Source organism: Acanthopagrus latus, chromosome 8, assembly GCF_904848185.1.
Source record: "Acanthopagrus latus isolate v.2019 chromosome 8, fAcaLat1.1, whole genome shotgun sequence".
NCBI classification, from domain to species: domain Eukaryota; kingdom Metazoa; phylum Chordata; class Actinopteri; order Spariformes; family Sparidae; genus Acanthopagrus; species Acanthopagrus latus.
Genome location: NC_051046.1, coordinates 26387850 through 26401815, shown reverse-complemented (window position 1 = coordinate 26401815; position 13966 = coordinate 26387850). Strand labels below are relative to the sequence as shown.

General features: G+C 43.9%; 1 protein-coding gene across 1 annotated transcript; it reads left to right on the top strand.

Annotated features, from left to right (window-relative positions):
- The first annotated feature begins 233 nt into the window (after positions 1 to 233).
- ano10b (anoctamin 10b) lies at positions 234 to 12711 on the top strand. The gene is made up of 16 exons (XM_037106626.1): positions 234 to 388; positions 502 to 570; positions 2358 to 2620; positions 4256 to 4429; positions 5538 to 5675; positions 6241 to 6357; positions 6501 to 6617; positions 7747 to 8085; positions 8281 to 8463; positions 8614 to 8669; positions 8768 to 8842; positions 9669 to 9833; positions 9916 to 10107; positions 10221 to 10358; positions 10460 to 10576; positions 10667 to 12711. The coding sequence occupies exons 3-16, from the start codon at positions 2365 to 2367 to the stop codon at positions 10688 to 10690; spliced, it is 2091 nt and encodes a 696-aa protein (XP_036962521.1). The 5' UTR covers positions 234 to 388; positions 502 to 570; positions 2358 to 2364; the 3' UTR covers positions 10691 to 12711.
- Positions 12712 to 13966: the final 1255 nt, after the last annotated feature.

The window sequence follows — 13966 nt, the reverse complement described above, 5'->3', positions numbered from 1 at the left end:
TTGTAAAGGTCAACAGGGCTCAGATGTGGTTTACCTGATGTGTATCTTTAAGCAGCAGATTGTATGAAGTTTTAAACCAAACTGCAGTTGCCCTGGAGCTTCTTCAGGTGTGTGTGTGTGTGTTTTTAATCCAGTTACCACGCTTGGCAGCAGAGGCGGGTGGAGCAGCAGGACCCAGGGCTGCAGCTGCATGAAGCAGCAGACAGCAGGCAGGGAGGGAGGAGCCTGAACATAAACCAAACAGCCCTCCACACCCTGCAGTCCTGGGAAGTTTCTCCGCATTCCTGTCATACACACACACACACACACACACACACACACACACACACTTACAAACACAGACATATACATAGACAGAAAGCTGGGAGGAATCACAAACTGAGGCTGGGTAAGTACACGCAGAGAGTGAGAGTGTGTTGTTCCTGGTTTCTTTTCAGGAAATCTGAATAGATGTTGTGTTCATGCTCGTGTGTGTGTGTGTGTGTGTGTGTGTGTGTTCAGACAGGAGTGTGGAGGGGGTGTGGGCCTGCCATAGGACTGGACAGAGCCTCATCATCAACGTTCTGACAGGTGTTGTATTTCCTGACTCATCTTTTATTTCAGTGTGTGTCTCTCTCTTACTGTCCCTGTCCGTTCAAACAATACTCAATGACAACAGGAGGGACGGCAGCACCTTTAAGTTCTGTGTTCCTGTGTCTCTCTCTCAGTCTTATCCTGTCTTCCATGAGATTGTCTGCATGTAGCTGTAGCTTCGAGCTCAGTTATCATGCAGTCAAAAGAGAGGAAGTTCTTTCATTGGCTCAAAGTGCCAAAGAAACCGCTGTTTCCTGCAGAGAAACTGAAACATTCAGCGCAGAAATGATCTGAACAGGGCAGCAAGTAAACACACTTTGTACACTTTACAGAGAAACTGCACTTTCAGGCAATGCAAATCTAAGAGATTCATAAGCAGTCTAATGTTGTTTAATGTAATGGGTGGTAATGCAATAAGGAAAAATGAAAATCATCACTTTCAATATATGACTGCACTCAGATATGTAAATGTTATAAGTGTAATGCAGGGTGTCAGAAAGGACCCTACAAGGACTGGCAGCAGTCAGCAGAGTCATTAGCAGGACGTTCTGCTGTCCTGCTAACACAACTGTTGTCCATGGCTTCATGTCTGCTTATTGAAGTGTTAGCCAAGTTCTGAACTGCACTCCAGCAAGTTGAGTGTGTCTCAAAATCCTACTGACATTTTCATCTGTTTTTATAGTGTAGCATCATTTCGGAGCAGTCTGCAACCATAGAGGTGATTCAGTGAGACTGCACATAGGCACAGAGCTAAATGCTAACATGCTAATGTTGATTGGACACCATCTTAGTTTAGCGTTCTTACAGGTATTTAGTTTTTAACCAAAGTAATGAATACATTGAAATTTTCCCTGCTGGAAAACCAGCATAGACATGATTTCCATGCTGGTCTATGCTGGTTAGTGCTGGTTTGGTGCTGGTTTAGCTGGTGGAGCATCTTCATCATGCTGGTCCACCAGCTAAACCAGCACCAAACCAGCACTAACCAGCAAGGTCCCATTAATTATGCTGGCCTACCAGCATAGTTTTGCTGGTGATGTTGCTGATGAAGCTGGTCCACCAGCATCCCATGCACCAGCAGCTGTGTGATGCTGGTGCAGCATACCAGCACCAAAACGCAACATGTGCTGGTCTTGCTGCTTTTTCCAGTAGGGCTGAGCTGATGGTAGAGCTAGATGAAGAGTTTAGTAATCACCAAAGTTGTGGAAATTCATCCTGAGGCATGAACATCTGGGCCAAATTTCTTGGCTGTCCAGTTAAGACAACTCATTAAAAGATACAAACGGAAATGGTGCTCAAGCAGAGTCACTGGAGCAGTAAAGTCACTTGGATCCATACCACTAGGCACCATGACTGTCTGTTCAAGGCTTTGTACCAGTCCATTCAGTGGGCTACAGCATTGTCATAAGTTGGGAAACTTCAGTAAAGATCAGTAAAGTAAAGAGGATTCATCCTCTGGGAACCATAAATGTCAGTTTCATGGTAATCCATCCAACAGTTGTAGATATATTTCACTAAAACGCCAAAAATATCAAACTCTTGGGGGCACTAGAGAAAACAGGGGACCATGAGTGTATGTACAAAATGGTTGTTATATATTTTTATTATGTTGGATTAGTGGTGGACAAACAGACTGACGTTGCCTTCCTCTGAGCCACGGTACTATCACGTCTAAAAGAGGAGAAAACCTCAAAAACCATGAGTAGTTTCTACCTGGCTGTCCTGTTGATGATGATGATGACGATGATGCAAGCGTCTTAACTAAACCTGTTTTTTCTTCTCAGCCTCACCATGAGTAAGGCAGGTGGTGATGAAGGTGGCGATGTCAGCAGCAGTGAAACAGCCCAGCTGCTGGAGGACAAGACCCCGGCAGAGAAGACAAAACTGAGCGCTGCCACTCTTGGACCAGGCTGGACTAAAGTCAGCTGCCCCTGCTGCGTGTCGGAGCGCGTCGAGCCGTTGGTTCTGGTGAAGCTCGGAGAGAAAGTCCGCCCCGAGACGAAAAGGTGGCTCATCAGGCTGATTGGAGCTCCTCAGAAAGATGGAGGTGAGAGCTTGAATGACGGTGATGATGGGAAAGAGCCCTGCACAGACAAACATGCCGATCAAACATTCATGAAGCCGTTCTCTCTCTTATGATGGCAGTGATATACTGAACAGGAGAGCCATTGCCTGGAAGTTCTGTCGCTCATTAACATTTGACAGCATTTGCAATAACATGCAAGTTGGCAATGCAGATAATACAGGTAAATGATTTCTATGAAAATGTAATCCAATTTCATATTCAAAACAACTTTAGTCATGTGTGAATAGGCTATTTCTTTTTGGCATAATTAGGGTCATAATAAAAGTTAAATGCCATTTTGTTACACTTCATTGTTCTCTCTGAGGAGGTCTGAAGGACTAGCCCACATTTGACACTCTTGAAGGAAGTTTCTTAGATTACTTGTTTAATAATCTATTGACCGACAGTGCTGCCAAACATGTTAAACACTGTTCAACTTAAATTGTAGTAGAGATCACAAAGTTTCCATAGACATCAAATATGTGAGGCTGAATTATTATGGGAAGTATTTGTAATTTATTTATATTTGTAATGATAGGCAATGGCCATAAAAACATGCAGTCTGGGCTTTTAATATTACACTAAATGTTACACGAGTACAAGGAAGAGTTGCAACAAGCAAAACAAAAATGATTAAACAACAACTTTAAACCTGGGCCATACTCCTACAGTTGTGACTTTTCTTACTGTGGGTCAAGTTAACTATGTAGAGGTCTGACTCCAGCAAACCAACACATGTAAGGACAAGCTGTGCACGCCTATTACAAAGTCCTGCTTGTAAGAAAAATGGATTTTTGAGTTTCATTCCAAACTTGACAAATAGTGGCGCTCAGGATTCGTGGCCAACCCGACCTGCCACCCTCAGGCTGTCAGTTACTGATGAGCTTGGAAAACCAAGTTGGTGCCCATTAGGCCCACGGAGTAGCCATGTTAGCTATTTACTTCTGGGGCAACCAACCCATTATCAAAGCTCGCTAAGTTAGCATGACAGAATATATTACAGGAATCATTCCTTTAAAGTGACTTAAGGGAAAGCATAAAAAGGAAAAACATATTTTTTATTCTGCATTTCAAATCGCTGTCGATATTCACTCATCTTATACATGCACTCTGCTTTGTCTAGTCCTCCTGTCCATCTCTGCCAAAACACTTAGCTTGACTCTACAGAGATGACTACTCTCTGCTCTTCTTGTGTTTTTCATTAATCAGCCCTACTGGAGCTCTACAATCTGCACTGCCCCTTCTCATCTTACCTCTCAGATTTGATCAGTTCGTGTTTATTCCACCTTTTTAGCGTCTGCATTAAATGTCATGGATCTGACCCTCTTTCACCCGCATTCATTTGCTGATGACGTTTAATATTATTTCCTTTTCTCGTACAAACGGATGAAGACATTAACCTCACTTTATCCAGCTGAATGTCTCATTAGCACATAAAGCTCAATCTAACCGGGAAGGAACTCATTTCTCAACAAAATCATGCTCAAATCTCCACCACTTCCTGTTTGTTTGGGTAATAAATCAACTAGTGCAGAGACGTTCCTCTCTGTGTAAGGTCTGCCACCGGCTCAGTGTTGAAAGTTTCTACTCCATCTTTGCGCCGCTGTCTCCCACCAGGTGCCGCGTTACTGGCCCACCCTGGCGAGGACGCCAGTGGTGACATCATCGTGGTCTCCGCCCCACGCTGTACGCTGCTCAGAGCCACTGAAGAGTTGGGACTATGTAAGACTTACAAGAGCAAAGACATGGAGGCCTTCTCCTACAATGACAGAGACAACTTCAAAGATTCAGGTACACCAGTGGAGCTTGTAAGAGTGAACACACTGTAAGAGTTAAAGCATGACACGGGTTAAGTGTGTGTGGGTGAGTTCTTTAATGCAACATTTACAACACAAAGAGAATCAGGTAAATGTGATCATCATGTGGATGTCATATTGAAAGGGCAGAGGGTAATATTTAATTTAATTTTGTGAACTTCACCAGTCATCCATTGGGGATGGAAAAAAAACAAACCCTGCTGACTCTATCAGTCAGTAAAGATTTATCACTCTGATCTAACGCCGCCATCCTGTTGCAAGGCCATAAAACTAAAGCTTTCGTCACACACAGAAAGTCTGCCCAGTGTGTGCAATTCAAAGTTCAGATGTGTTGTGTTTTTCCATTGCTTGTCCGTTCATGGCGCACTGCACCTGTCCTGCGACAACCCTGGATGCCCAAATTTGGTGATTTGAATATTTCCGATAGTATGAAGGAGCAAATACTTCTGAGACTATCAGCCATCTTCTTTAAATGAATAAACCACTTATTAATTGGATTATCTGAGAAATGCAATGCATTCACTGGAAGGAATGCCAGTTCCAATTAATATTCCTGCTTGTGATAGGTAAAAAAAAAAAAAAAAATCAAAATTGCTAATAGACCATTTTTTCTACATTCGAGTCCCATTTATCTCACTGGGATGCTGCTCTCTTGGTGACTGTGTCTGATCATTACACTCGGTAAGATATTGAGATTTTTGCAGTGTAGTCACAAAGCTAGCTCATAAATGAAATGGGATATTTTGGAGATGCAGGAGAGCGATGACATACACCTCAGTGTCAGATGGGTGTTACTGCAGACATACATCCTTGCACACTAATCTATTGTACCTGTACATTACACACAGATACATCAGACTCAGCTGTGTGTTATTGTGCTGTGTAGCATGGTAACAAGGTAGAATGTATAACTTAATACAAATGACTATAGTATAGTTAGCTTGTTTGTTGGCATTTAGTACATGCAGATGTTAGTACAGCCAGCATAGCCCTTGTCTGTATTTGTCATAGTTTTGCATGTGTGTATCCCTACAACACCGTCTTTTCCTGTGTGTATCTGTGTGTGTTCCTGTGTGTGACAGACAACATGGAGGCCTTCCTGACCCTGGCAGAGCGGCAGTACATAATCAAGTACGAGCTGGATGGCCTGCGGGCTCAGAGAGACCTGAGAATACCCGGCCTGCCCGACAGCTCCGCACTGCAACACCGAGACAACATCTGTGAGTGCTCTGAGCAGCGTGGAGAGACGGGATGCACACACTGAAAACAGAGCCGCACTTTATTATTTATTATCTTCTAGTGAGAATCTGAGATTTTATCGTGGTCGAAGGAGAAACCACTGAAGATCACCACCACTGAGTCGTTTTGCGCAGGGCTCTCCTCTCGTCACGTCATAGATTTCCTTGCAGTTGGTGCGCTGTGTTTAGAGTAATCTCATCATCTGTTATGTGGTTTTCAGACATATTGAACATCAAGTTGTAAATAATAGTCGTTGCCTGCATTCAGCCGGTAACCAGCTGTACTGTGTGAGTCTGCGTCTTGCTGACCTCAGCTGTTCTTCTCTCCTCGCATTCGATCAACATATTGCCTCAGTCAGCATCGCCCGCAGTGTATGTGTGGTATAATGTGTGTGTGTGTGTGTGTGTGTGTGTGTATATGTATATATAACTGTATATATGTGAGTAGGTTGTTGCTTACTTGGAAAACTGTCACCCATCTTCACAAGTTGCTTTGTGTCTGAGCGAGGCTGTGATGTCATGTGTGTAATGCCGGGTGTTGTTGCAGGGCAGAAGCTGGGGTCAGCCGGCGTCATCGTGAACACGTGTCCCCTCCACAACCCGGAAAAACTGAAGGATCTCAGTGAAGCCTGGTACTCTGGGAACCAGCTGGTTCAGCCGCTGGGTGGGTGGAAATGCAACAGACGCACACACACACACACACAAACTGATGCAAACGCAGTCTCCGTTTTTTCACGCTAAGACGGATTCTATTTTCTGCTTGTGGGGCAACCAAACCGTGACACCTCTGTGTGCTGCTCTGTGCAGATTCAGTCAATGGGTACTTTGGAAGCTCTGTGGCGTTCTACTTCAGCTTCCTGGACTTCTACACCTGGTCTCTGCTCCCACCAGCCATACTGGGCCTGTCCATCACCTACTTCTCAGGTAGGTTTGTGGATTGTTCATCGAGCACATCAAAACATACATTTCTTTAAATTTACCACTGGAATGGAAACATTCATTTCTTGTTTCAACACAAGGCTTCCCAAGCTACTGGAGAACCTCAATCAGAACCCTGTTCTCACCTTGAGCACTATCTTTTTAATATAAACAGCACTCTTGCAGTGGTGCAGCTATTTGAGCTTGACATGACTCATGCTGAAAGAGCAAGAAAATTGATGTTAGTGAATTACCAACTGCATGGTCAGCTTCACTGTCCAGTCTGTAATACTTGACACAGAAGACAGAAAAAGGACACAAGAGAAAAAGATACCGAGAGTCCTCCAGGCTAATGGCCCTATTATGGAGGTATAATACATATATAGGCTATATACCTAGTCATTTTTAAATATAGAGGCCAATAATGGAAAATGCAATAATAGTTTTTAATCTTTTTTATCTTAAAAACAAATATCTTGTTATCTTGTACTTTGAGACAAACTACTTTGTTATCGTGAGATAACCAGGCAGTTGATTAATAGGCTTGATAAAATTGATTAAATGAAATGATTGCAGCCATGCTGTCTCCATCTTCTGATTCTGCACTTATCTGATACAAAATTATTTTGACCTTTTACAGTTCCCTGAGGGGGGGCAACCAAAGAGTAGCTGTTACCTGTTAGCTGTTAGCTGTTAGCTGTTAGCGTACATAGCAGTGCAAGCGTTCAGCTCAAAGCTAAGCAAAGCACAAACATTGGTTTTAGGTGATAACTTTTAGCATATTAGCATCAACTGCTAGCATGCAACTTTTTAACACTGACAACACACAGAGAGGTGCAGACGAGTGTGAGCTTGAATACAGGTCCATCAAAATAAAACACAACAGTACATCACAGTTTATTCACACAAGTGTTTTCAGGCATCTCTTTGCAGCTAGCTTGTTACTGGTTTCCTCACAAATGCACTTTGATCATAGGATGCTGTTTTAGACCCCCTAAATCGTACACACTGGACCTTTAACTGAGATTGGTACCAAGTCATTCCGGCTGATCAGTGATGCATTCTAACTCAGTCCTGATCCAGTGAGCTGCACGTGGCTGAAAGTGAAAAAAAAAGTTCTTCTCACACGACACAGGTGATGTTGAGAGGGAGATGGACGAGTCCGTCTCAGGGTCGGGGGTCACGAGTGTTGAAGAGGACTCGGGGCAAACTGTCGGCGGTCACATGATCCAGGCGGTGTTCAGCATGCTCTGGTCCACCGTGTTCATCGAGCTGTGGAAGCGTCGGAGCTCCTCGCTGTCCTACCGCTGGGGGACCCTGCACCTCGCCGAGCGCTTCGCGGAGCCGCGGCCTGGCTTCCATGGCGACCTCGGGGTCAACCCTGTGACAGGTCGCGTGGAGCCGCTCTTTCCTGAATGGCGGAGGGACCTGCGTATGGCTCTGGCGTCTGTGCCAGTGGTGGGACTCTTTCTAGGTAGAATCTTTGATTGCTATTTTTTGATTGATTCCCAAGTAAAAGAAGTTTTGTTTTCCAAAGGGCTGCTGAACAGTAAGACATCTAGTAAATGTAAAAGTACGCTCCGCTCTTTAAAAGTGCTAAACCTCTCCTGAGCCTCCACCTGCTGCTCCTGGTCTCATGTCTCCTGCCTCGTCACGTCTCCTCCTGCAGGGTTGGTGGTGCTGGGTATGGTTTGTTTCTACTGGGGGGAGGCCCAGGTCCAAGAGCTCCACAAAGACTGGGACTCTCTGCTGTCTCAGACTTTGCTCTACATGCCCTCAGTGCTTCACATCGTCTACACAAACGTGCTGGCAACCGTCTACAAGACGGTGGCACAGTCTCTGACTGAATATGGTGAGTGAGACGGAGCAATGGGGAGTGTAACAGATCATTTATGGATATAGTAGCAATATTTGTCTTATACTGATAATGTAAGCATTGAAGAATTTGTGGCAAAGATGATCTAGTTATGCAAAGTTCATAATGCCTCGTATTTCCCTGCAGAGAACCACAGAGAGGAGTCTGCTTTTGAGAACCACCTGACAGCCAAAGTCTTGGTGGTCAGTTATTCCTTTCTTCCCCAGTCAATAGCTCTTACGTGGTATTTTTACCCAGCAGGCACTTTGATCAGACTCTCTTCTCTCTCTCCCCCCCCCAGTTTACTTTCTTCAACTACTTTGCAGTGCTTTTCCACATTGCCTTCTTCAAGCAGGATGTGCCTTTGCTTCGAAAGGTAACAGCTGAACTCTATTAATGTGGCACTTAAAGTGTCGTGTCTACGAGCAGGTTACTCTCCCGACATGGTAACATGTGAGACAGATTTAAAAAACAGAGGGATAAATCCAGGATATCCATATCTTTGTGTCTAATATGGGTTAGGAGCCAAAAATACTTGATCCTACAGTCCCCACAATGCAATAGCTCCTTTCATTGGACCCTCCCTGCTCATGTTAAACTCCTGAATCTATTGTTTTAGACACAGGCTGAGATGACCCTGATGACTTCATCACCATATTCCTGTCTGACCAGTCAGTCTAAAGTTATATGGTGACATTTCTGTGCCGCGCCCACATCATTTACTCCTGACTCAAAAGCTAGTGTGTCGGTTTGTTGAAGGAATTAGCTTCTTTTTTTTTGCATAAATCAACGAAACATGATGATTTAAGGGTAATCACTTCTATAATTTGACTTAACAACAACTTGTACGGCTGTGTCAGTGTTTTCCGCTCTTGTTATGGATGCGTGTCAGGTAGCCACAGAGCTGTCATTGCTCAGTTGTCTCTGCAGCCAGCTGTGAGCTCTCAGTGAGCACAGTGTCAGACTAATTAGGCTGCAACAGGGCAGACATTTAACTTGTCAAAGTGGGAAAAGCACAGGTGTGACCAAAAACGTGCACGATGGCTCCATTCTATAAAGTCAGCGAGTGAGCATGCAGTTCCACCTCGACTTTCCCTGCTTTGACAAGTCTATTAAAAGGGTTTGTGCAGAGTAGGACCAAACAAATGAAAAATAAAGGCTTCCTGAGCGACAGTACATTCACATGCCCTCTCTGTCTAAAGCGCCTAGCGTCTTTGCTGATAGTGACCCAGCTGATAAACCAGGTGACGGAGGTGGTCATACCCTTCCTGGTGGACCGTTTCATCAGCGCTCCCAACAGGATGGAGAGTGAAGACGACCCACAGGAGGACAAGTTCAGGAACCAAAGCACCCTGCCCGATTTCCCTGTGAGTCAAAAGTTCCTAATAAAACGGGGGTTAGAATAAACCCTGGCAGTGTGTGACACAGCTTCCTGTTTTGTTTTCACAGGGCCTGTTTGCAGAGTACATCGAGCTCCTGGTGCAGTTTGGGTATTTGAGCCTTTTCTCCTGCGTGTACCCTCTGACGGCCGTGCTGCTGCTCATCAATAACCTAACGGAGATCCGATCGGACGCCTACAAGATCTGCAAACTGTTCCGCAAACCCTTCTCGCCTCCTGCGGCTAGCATGGGCGTGTGGCAGGTCAGCAGAGAACACAACGCACAATAGCGCCGAGACAGCCGACACAGCCGACACAGTGTCACACTCGACCACTTACGAGCCATGAGTCCATGTCATTGTCTTGCATTTTTCAGATTGCGTTCGAGGTCCTGAGTTTCGTCTCCGTCGTGTCCAACTGCTGGCTGCTGCTGCTGTCACCGTGGTTACAGAAGTTGTTCCAGGAGCGCGAGATGAGCAGCACAAACATTCTGCTGTTGGCTGTTCTGATGGAGGTAAGAAGGGGGGTGGGGAAGTCCCATTAATGGCGATCACATCCGTGTGTGTTGGCCCGACACTGACACCGCTGTGTGTGTGTGTGTGTGTGTGTTTGCAGCATTTGCTCATCGTGGTCAAGGTGATTCTGGCGGTGGTGATCCCTGATGAACCGGACTGGATCCGTAAAAAGAGAGAGCATATTGAATACACATCCATGCAGGCCTTGAGAGAGCAGGTTAACCACCGCACGTTTCATTATTTTGCATTCTGAGCACCGCCGTTCTTCTTTGCGAGTGTGACGACTTCCGTTTTCTTTCCTGTCCAGAAGCTGCACTCTGAAGAGTCCTGATGGCGTTTCAGAGTGTTGGGGTGGTGCTTTACGTTCTCCCGTGCTGAGCTGCTGCAACCAGAAGATACCGATCCTCAGTGTTGCGTGGGCCCGGGCGGGAGAGCAGTCTCGGCTCTCCGTCGGGGCCCACGAATGCGTACCGCTGTGCCCACATCGCTCCACCCTAGAAGTGTTCCGGCTGCTCTCGCTAATCACCACGGTGCTTCTGCAAATGTACGCAGTTTGAAAACACTCTCACATGTCACATGTATACTGCAAGTGCAATTTGAACAGCAGCTGTATTGTTGTTGTTGTTGTTTTTTTTCCTCACATATGAGACAGCTATCAGATGTGTTGGTTATGTGTAAAGAGCTGATGGTAAGGGAGGTTTTCACAGGGTTGGTGTGGAGCTCTTGTACAATCGCTATGGCTACGGTATGTACAGTCAATATTTACAGTAGTAACGGGCAGATGGGGCAGAGTATTTAATGTCACTGGGAGGGTCAAACAGAGAAAAAAAAAAAAAAGGCTTGACACAGTGTCCCATTGTTTTCTTTCAGGAGTGTTTTTTGCTCAGAGCTGTTACCTGATAAGCTACAGTGTGTGTGTCAGGAGGACAGCGTCCTCATTTGAGTGATTAGCTTAAGACAAAAAGCCGAGTGTATATGTTGGTTTCCAGCTTTCACGTTCACCCCTTGACTGTGTGGACCACTGAATATGTGTGGTAGAGTTTCTCCTGGCCCATAGACGTCCTGTTCTGACAATGTCACATCTATTTAATTCTCTTTCCTCAGCTTAAGGAAAGTTATGCAAATGGAAAAAAACCTCCATGGATTACAATATAGTCATAATTGACCGTTTTAGTTGTTTGAGGTTTCCTGTGAGCAGCTTTACAGACGTCTCTTATGTAATTGTGTTTTATTTTAAGCGAAATTACCACAAGTGACCACTGGGCTGAATTGGAAGCAAGGCACGAGGTGTAATTAACACTTTCATGGAGTCTGCTGGATGAACTGTTGGCTATCAAGTAAGCCTTATCAACTTAATGAGGAGATAATAGTGTGTTGACAGCTCATTGTGCTGCCCCCAAGTGGACAAAAATGCCAGAAAAAAAAAATATATTGCAGCTTCAATTCCAGAATCTCATTACTTCTGTCCATGGCTCAATCAGATGAAGACAAAAATGTCTTGGATTGTAAACCCTCTATCTGTTTTTCAAGAAAAGTGTGATGCCAAGTGACCTTTGTGCTCAGTCAGTATTGACAGTAAAAAAAAAAAAAGCTTCAGGTTTAGCTGTGGGTAAATAAAGTATTACACTTGATGACACTGTCTGTACCTTAAATAATCCCAGTGTGGCTACAGGACCTTGTCACATAAGATGAGTGCAGTGAACTTGCGGTGAAAGTGTGGTGGAGCTGCCAAAGAACCTCGATGTGCTTCGCTGTTGGAAATGTATTTTTTTTTTTTATGGATGGATTTTAGTCTCTACTCACATGTTTATCTGCCGTGTGCCTTCAAGAGTGACTGACTGACTTCACTGTACAGCAACTAGCTCACCTTGTAGTCCGATACTTTACACACTGTAAGTGTCATTTCACCAGTCACTCTGCACTGCTGTTAGGTTCCACCTAATATAGATAATATGCAGATGAACGCACGGTGGAAGTCCACCATTTCTTCTGTTGTGTTTTGCTCAAACTGAATAATTTATTGTTTGTAAGGCATTAGTATTCTCTCCAGCCACCAGGAGGCACTCTACACTTCACATCGAGCTCCACATGCTCTTTACAAGGCCCTGCTAGCTGCAGGACTGCCTCAGTACAGATGCAGATGGATGCTGAGACTTCCCCAGGTGACTGCAGCTGAAAGTGTGCACTCCTGACACTAATCATAAACCTGTGTGTGTGTGTGTGTGTGTGTGTGTGTGTGTGTGTGTCTGCCCTGTGAGGTTGAGGTTACTGAAGATAATCTTTGAGACAATGTCTTGTCAGATGTGATGATGTTTGCTGGTTGTCCCACAATAAACACACAGAAGGAAGCTGTCTGGCTGTTGTGTCTCCACTCTATGAAAAGTTAGTAGGTGAAAGGAATCTGCCTGTCTGAGACAGTGAGGGCTGTAACTCATTACATTTACTCTAAAAATATACTACGTTTGTTACATAGTACTTTACTGGAGTATTTGTATTGGACATTACTCCATGCTTTAACCCAACTGCATTTCTGTGGACAGTATTGTACTTTTTTACCAACACATTTATTTAACAGCTACAGTCACTGGTTAATTTACGAGAACTAACATGATTAGTTGATGAACCGATTCCTCAAGCATTTCTTTCTTTAATAAGAGATGAACTATTCAGCAAATTTTCAGGTAAAATCGCCTGTAAGAATGTGTTTTTCTTTGCCATGACTGGTTCTCTCCTGCCGGTTGAACACAACATTTTATACGGCAGCCTCTTTCATGATGACAAGGGTCATTAAATGCAGCCTTTTACTTCACTGATGAAGATTTTACATAAAAAAACACACAGCACGGTGAGCTTAGAATATAATTGTTACAGATGAAATCACCCAACACTAGCTAAAGTGATACCCTAATACCATACCATCTAAGTGTTGCTCATATGTTATTGTGTCATCTCTCATAATAAAATAATCAAACAATAATAACGCTTACAATCATATAATACTGACAGTAAATAAGCACATTTAGGTGATAATAGCCTCTCTGCTTTTGCTCAAGAGTTAGAATGAAAGACTTACATACCTCTCAATAATTTTGGCAAATACATTTTCCCCTTAATGTGGGGAAAGGAAAATAGTTGAAATGACTTTGCAATTGTAGCACCAATCAGTAACATTGTTTTAATTTGATGTTACGTTAAGTTTTCAACACATAATGCTGTTATGATGATGAGGTAGGTGAGCACCTGCATCACTGTCTGACACATTGTTAGAGGGATTTGTATTTATGACAGTGGCGTTTGCAATCAGAAACTCTGGGGGGCGCCAAACGGACAAAATTCCAAGAATGAAACTTGAAAGGCATTTTCTCAGTCATACAGTGCAGTTTAAGTAAAAATATAGTAACTGGAAAACAACATTCAATGACGAACGGTGTGATTTAACAATTTATCATAGCAGCTGTGCAGAAATAGTTTTAACATGATTGGGTTGCTTTTTTATGCAAAGTTTATTAATATGGAATGTGAATGTATGCATGTGTATATACATATTATATACTAACATACACACACACACATACATTTGTTACATATACAGAAATAAACACACCAC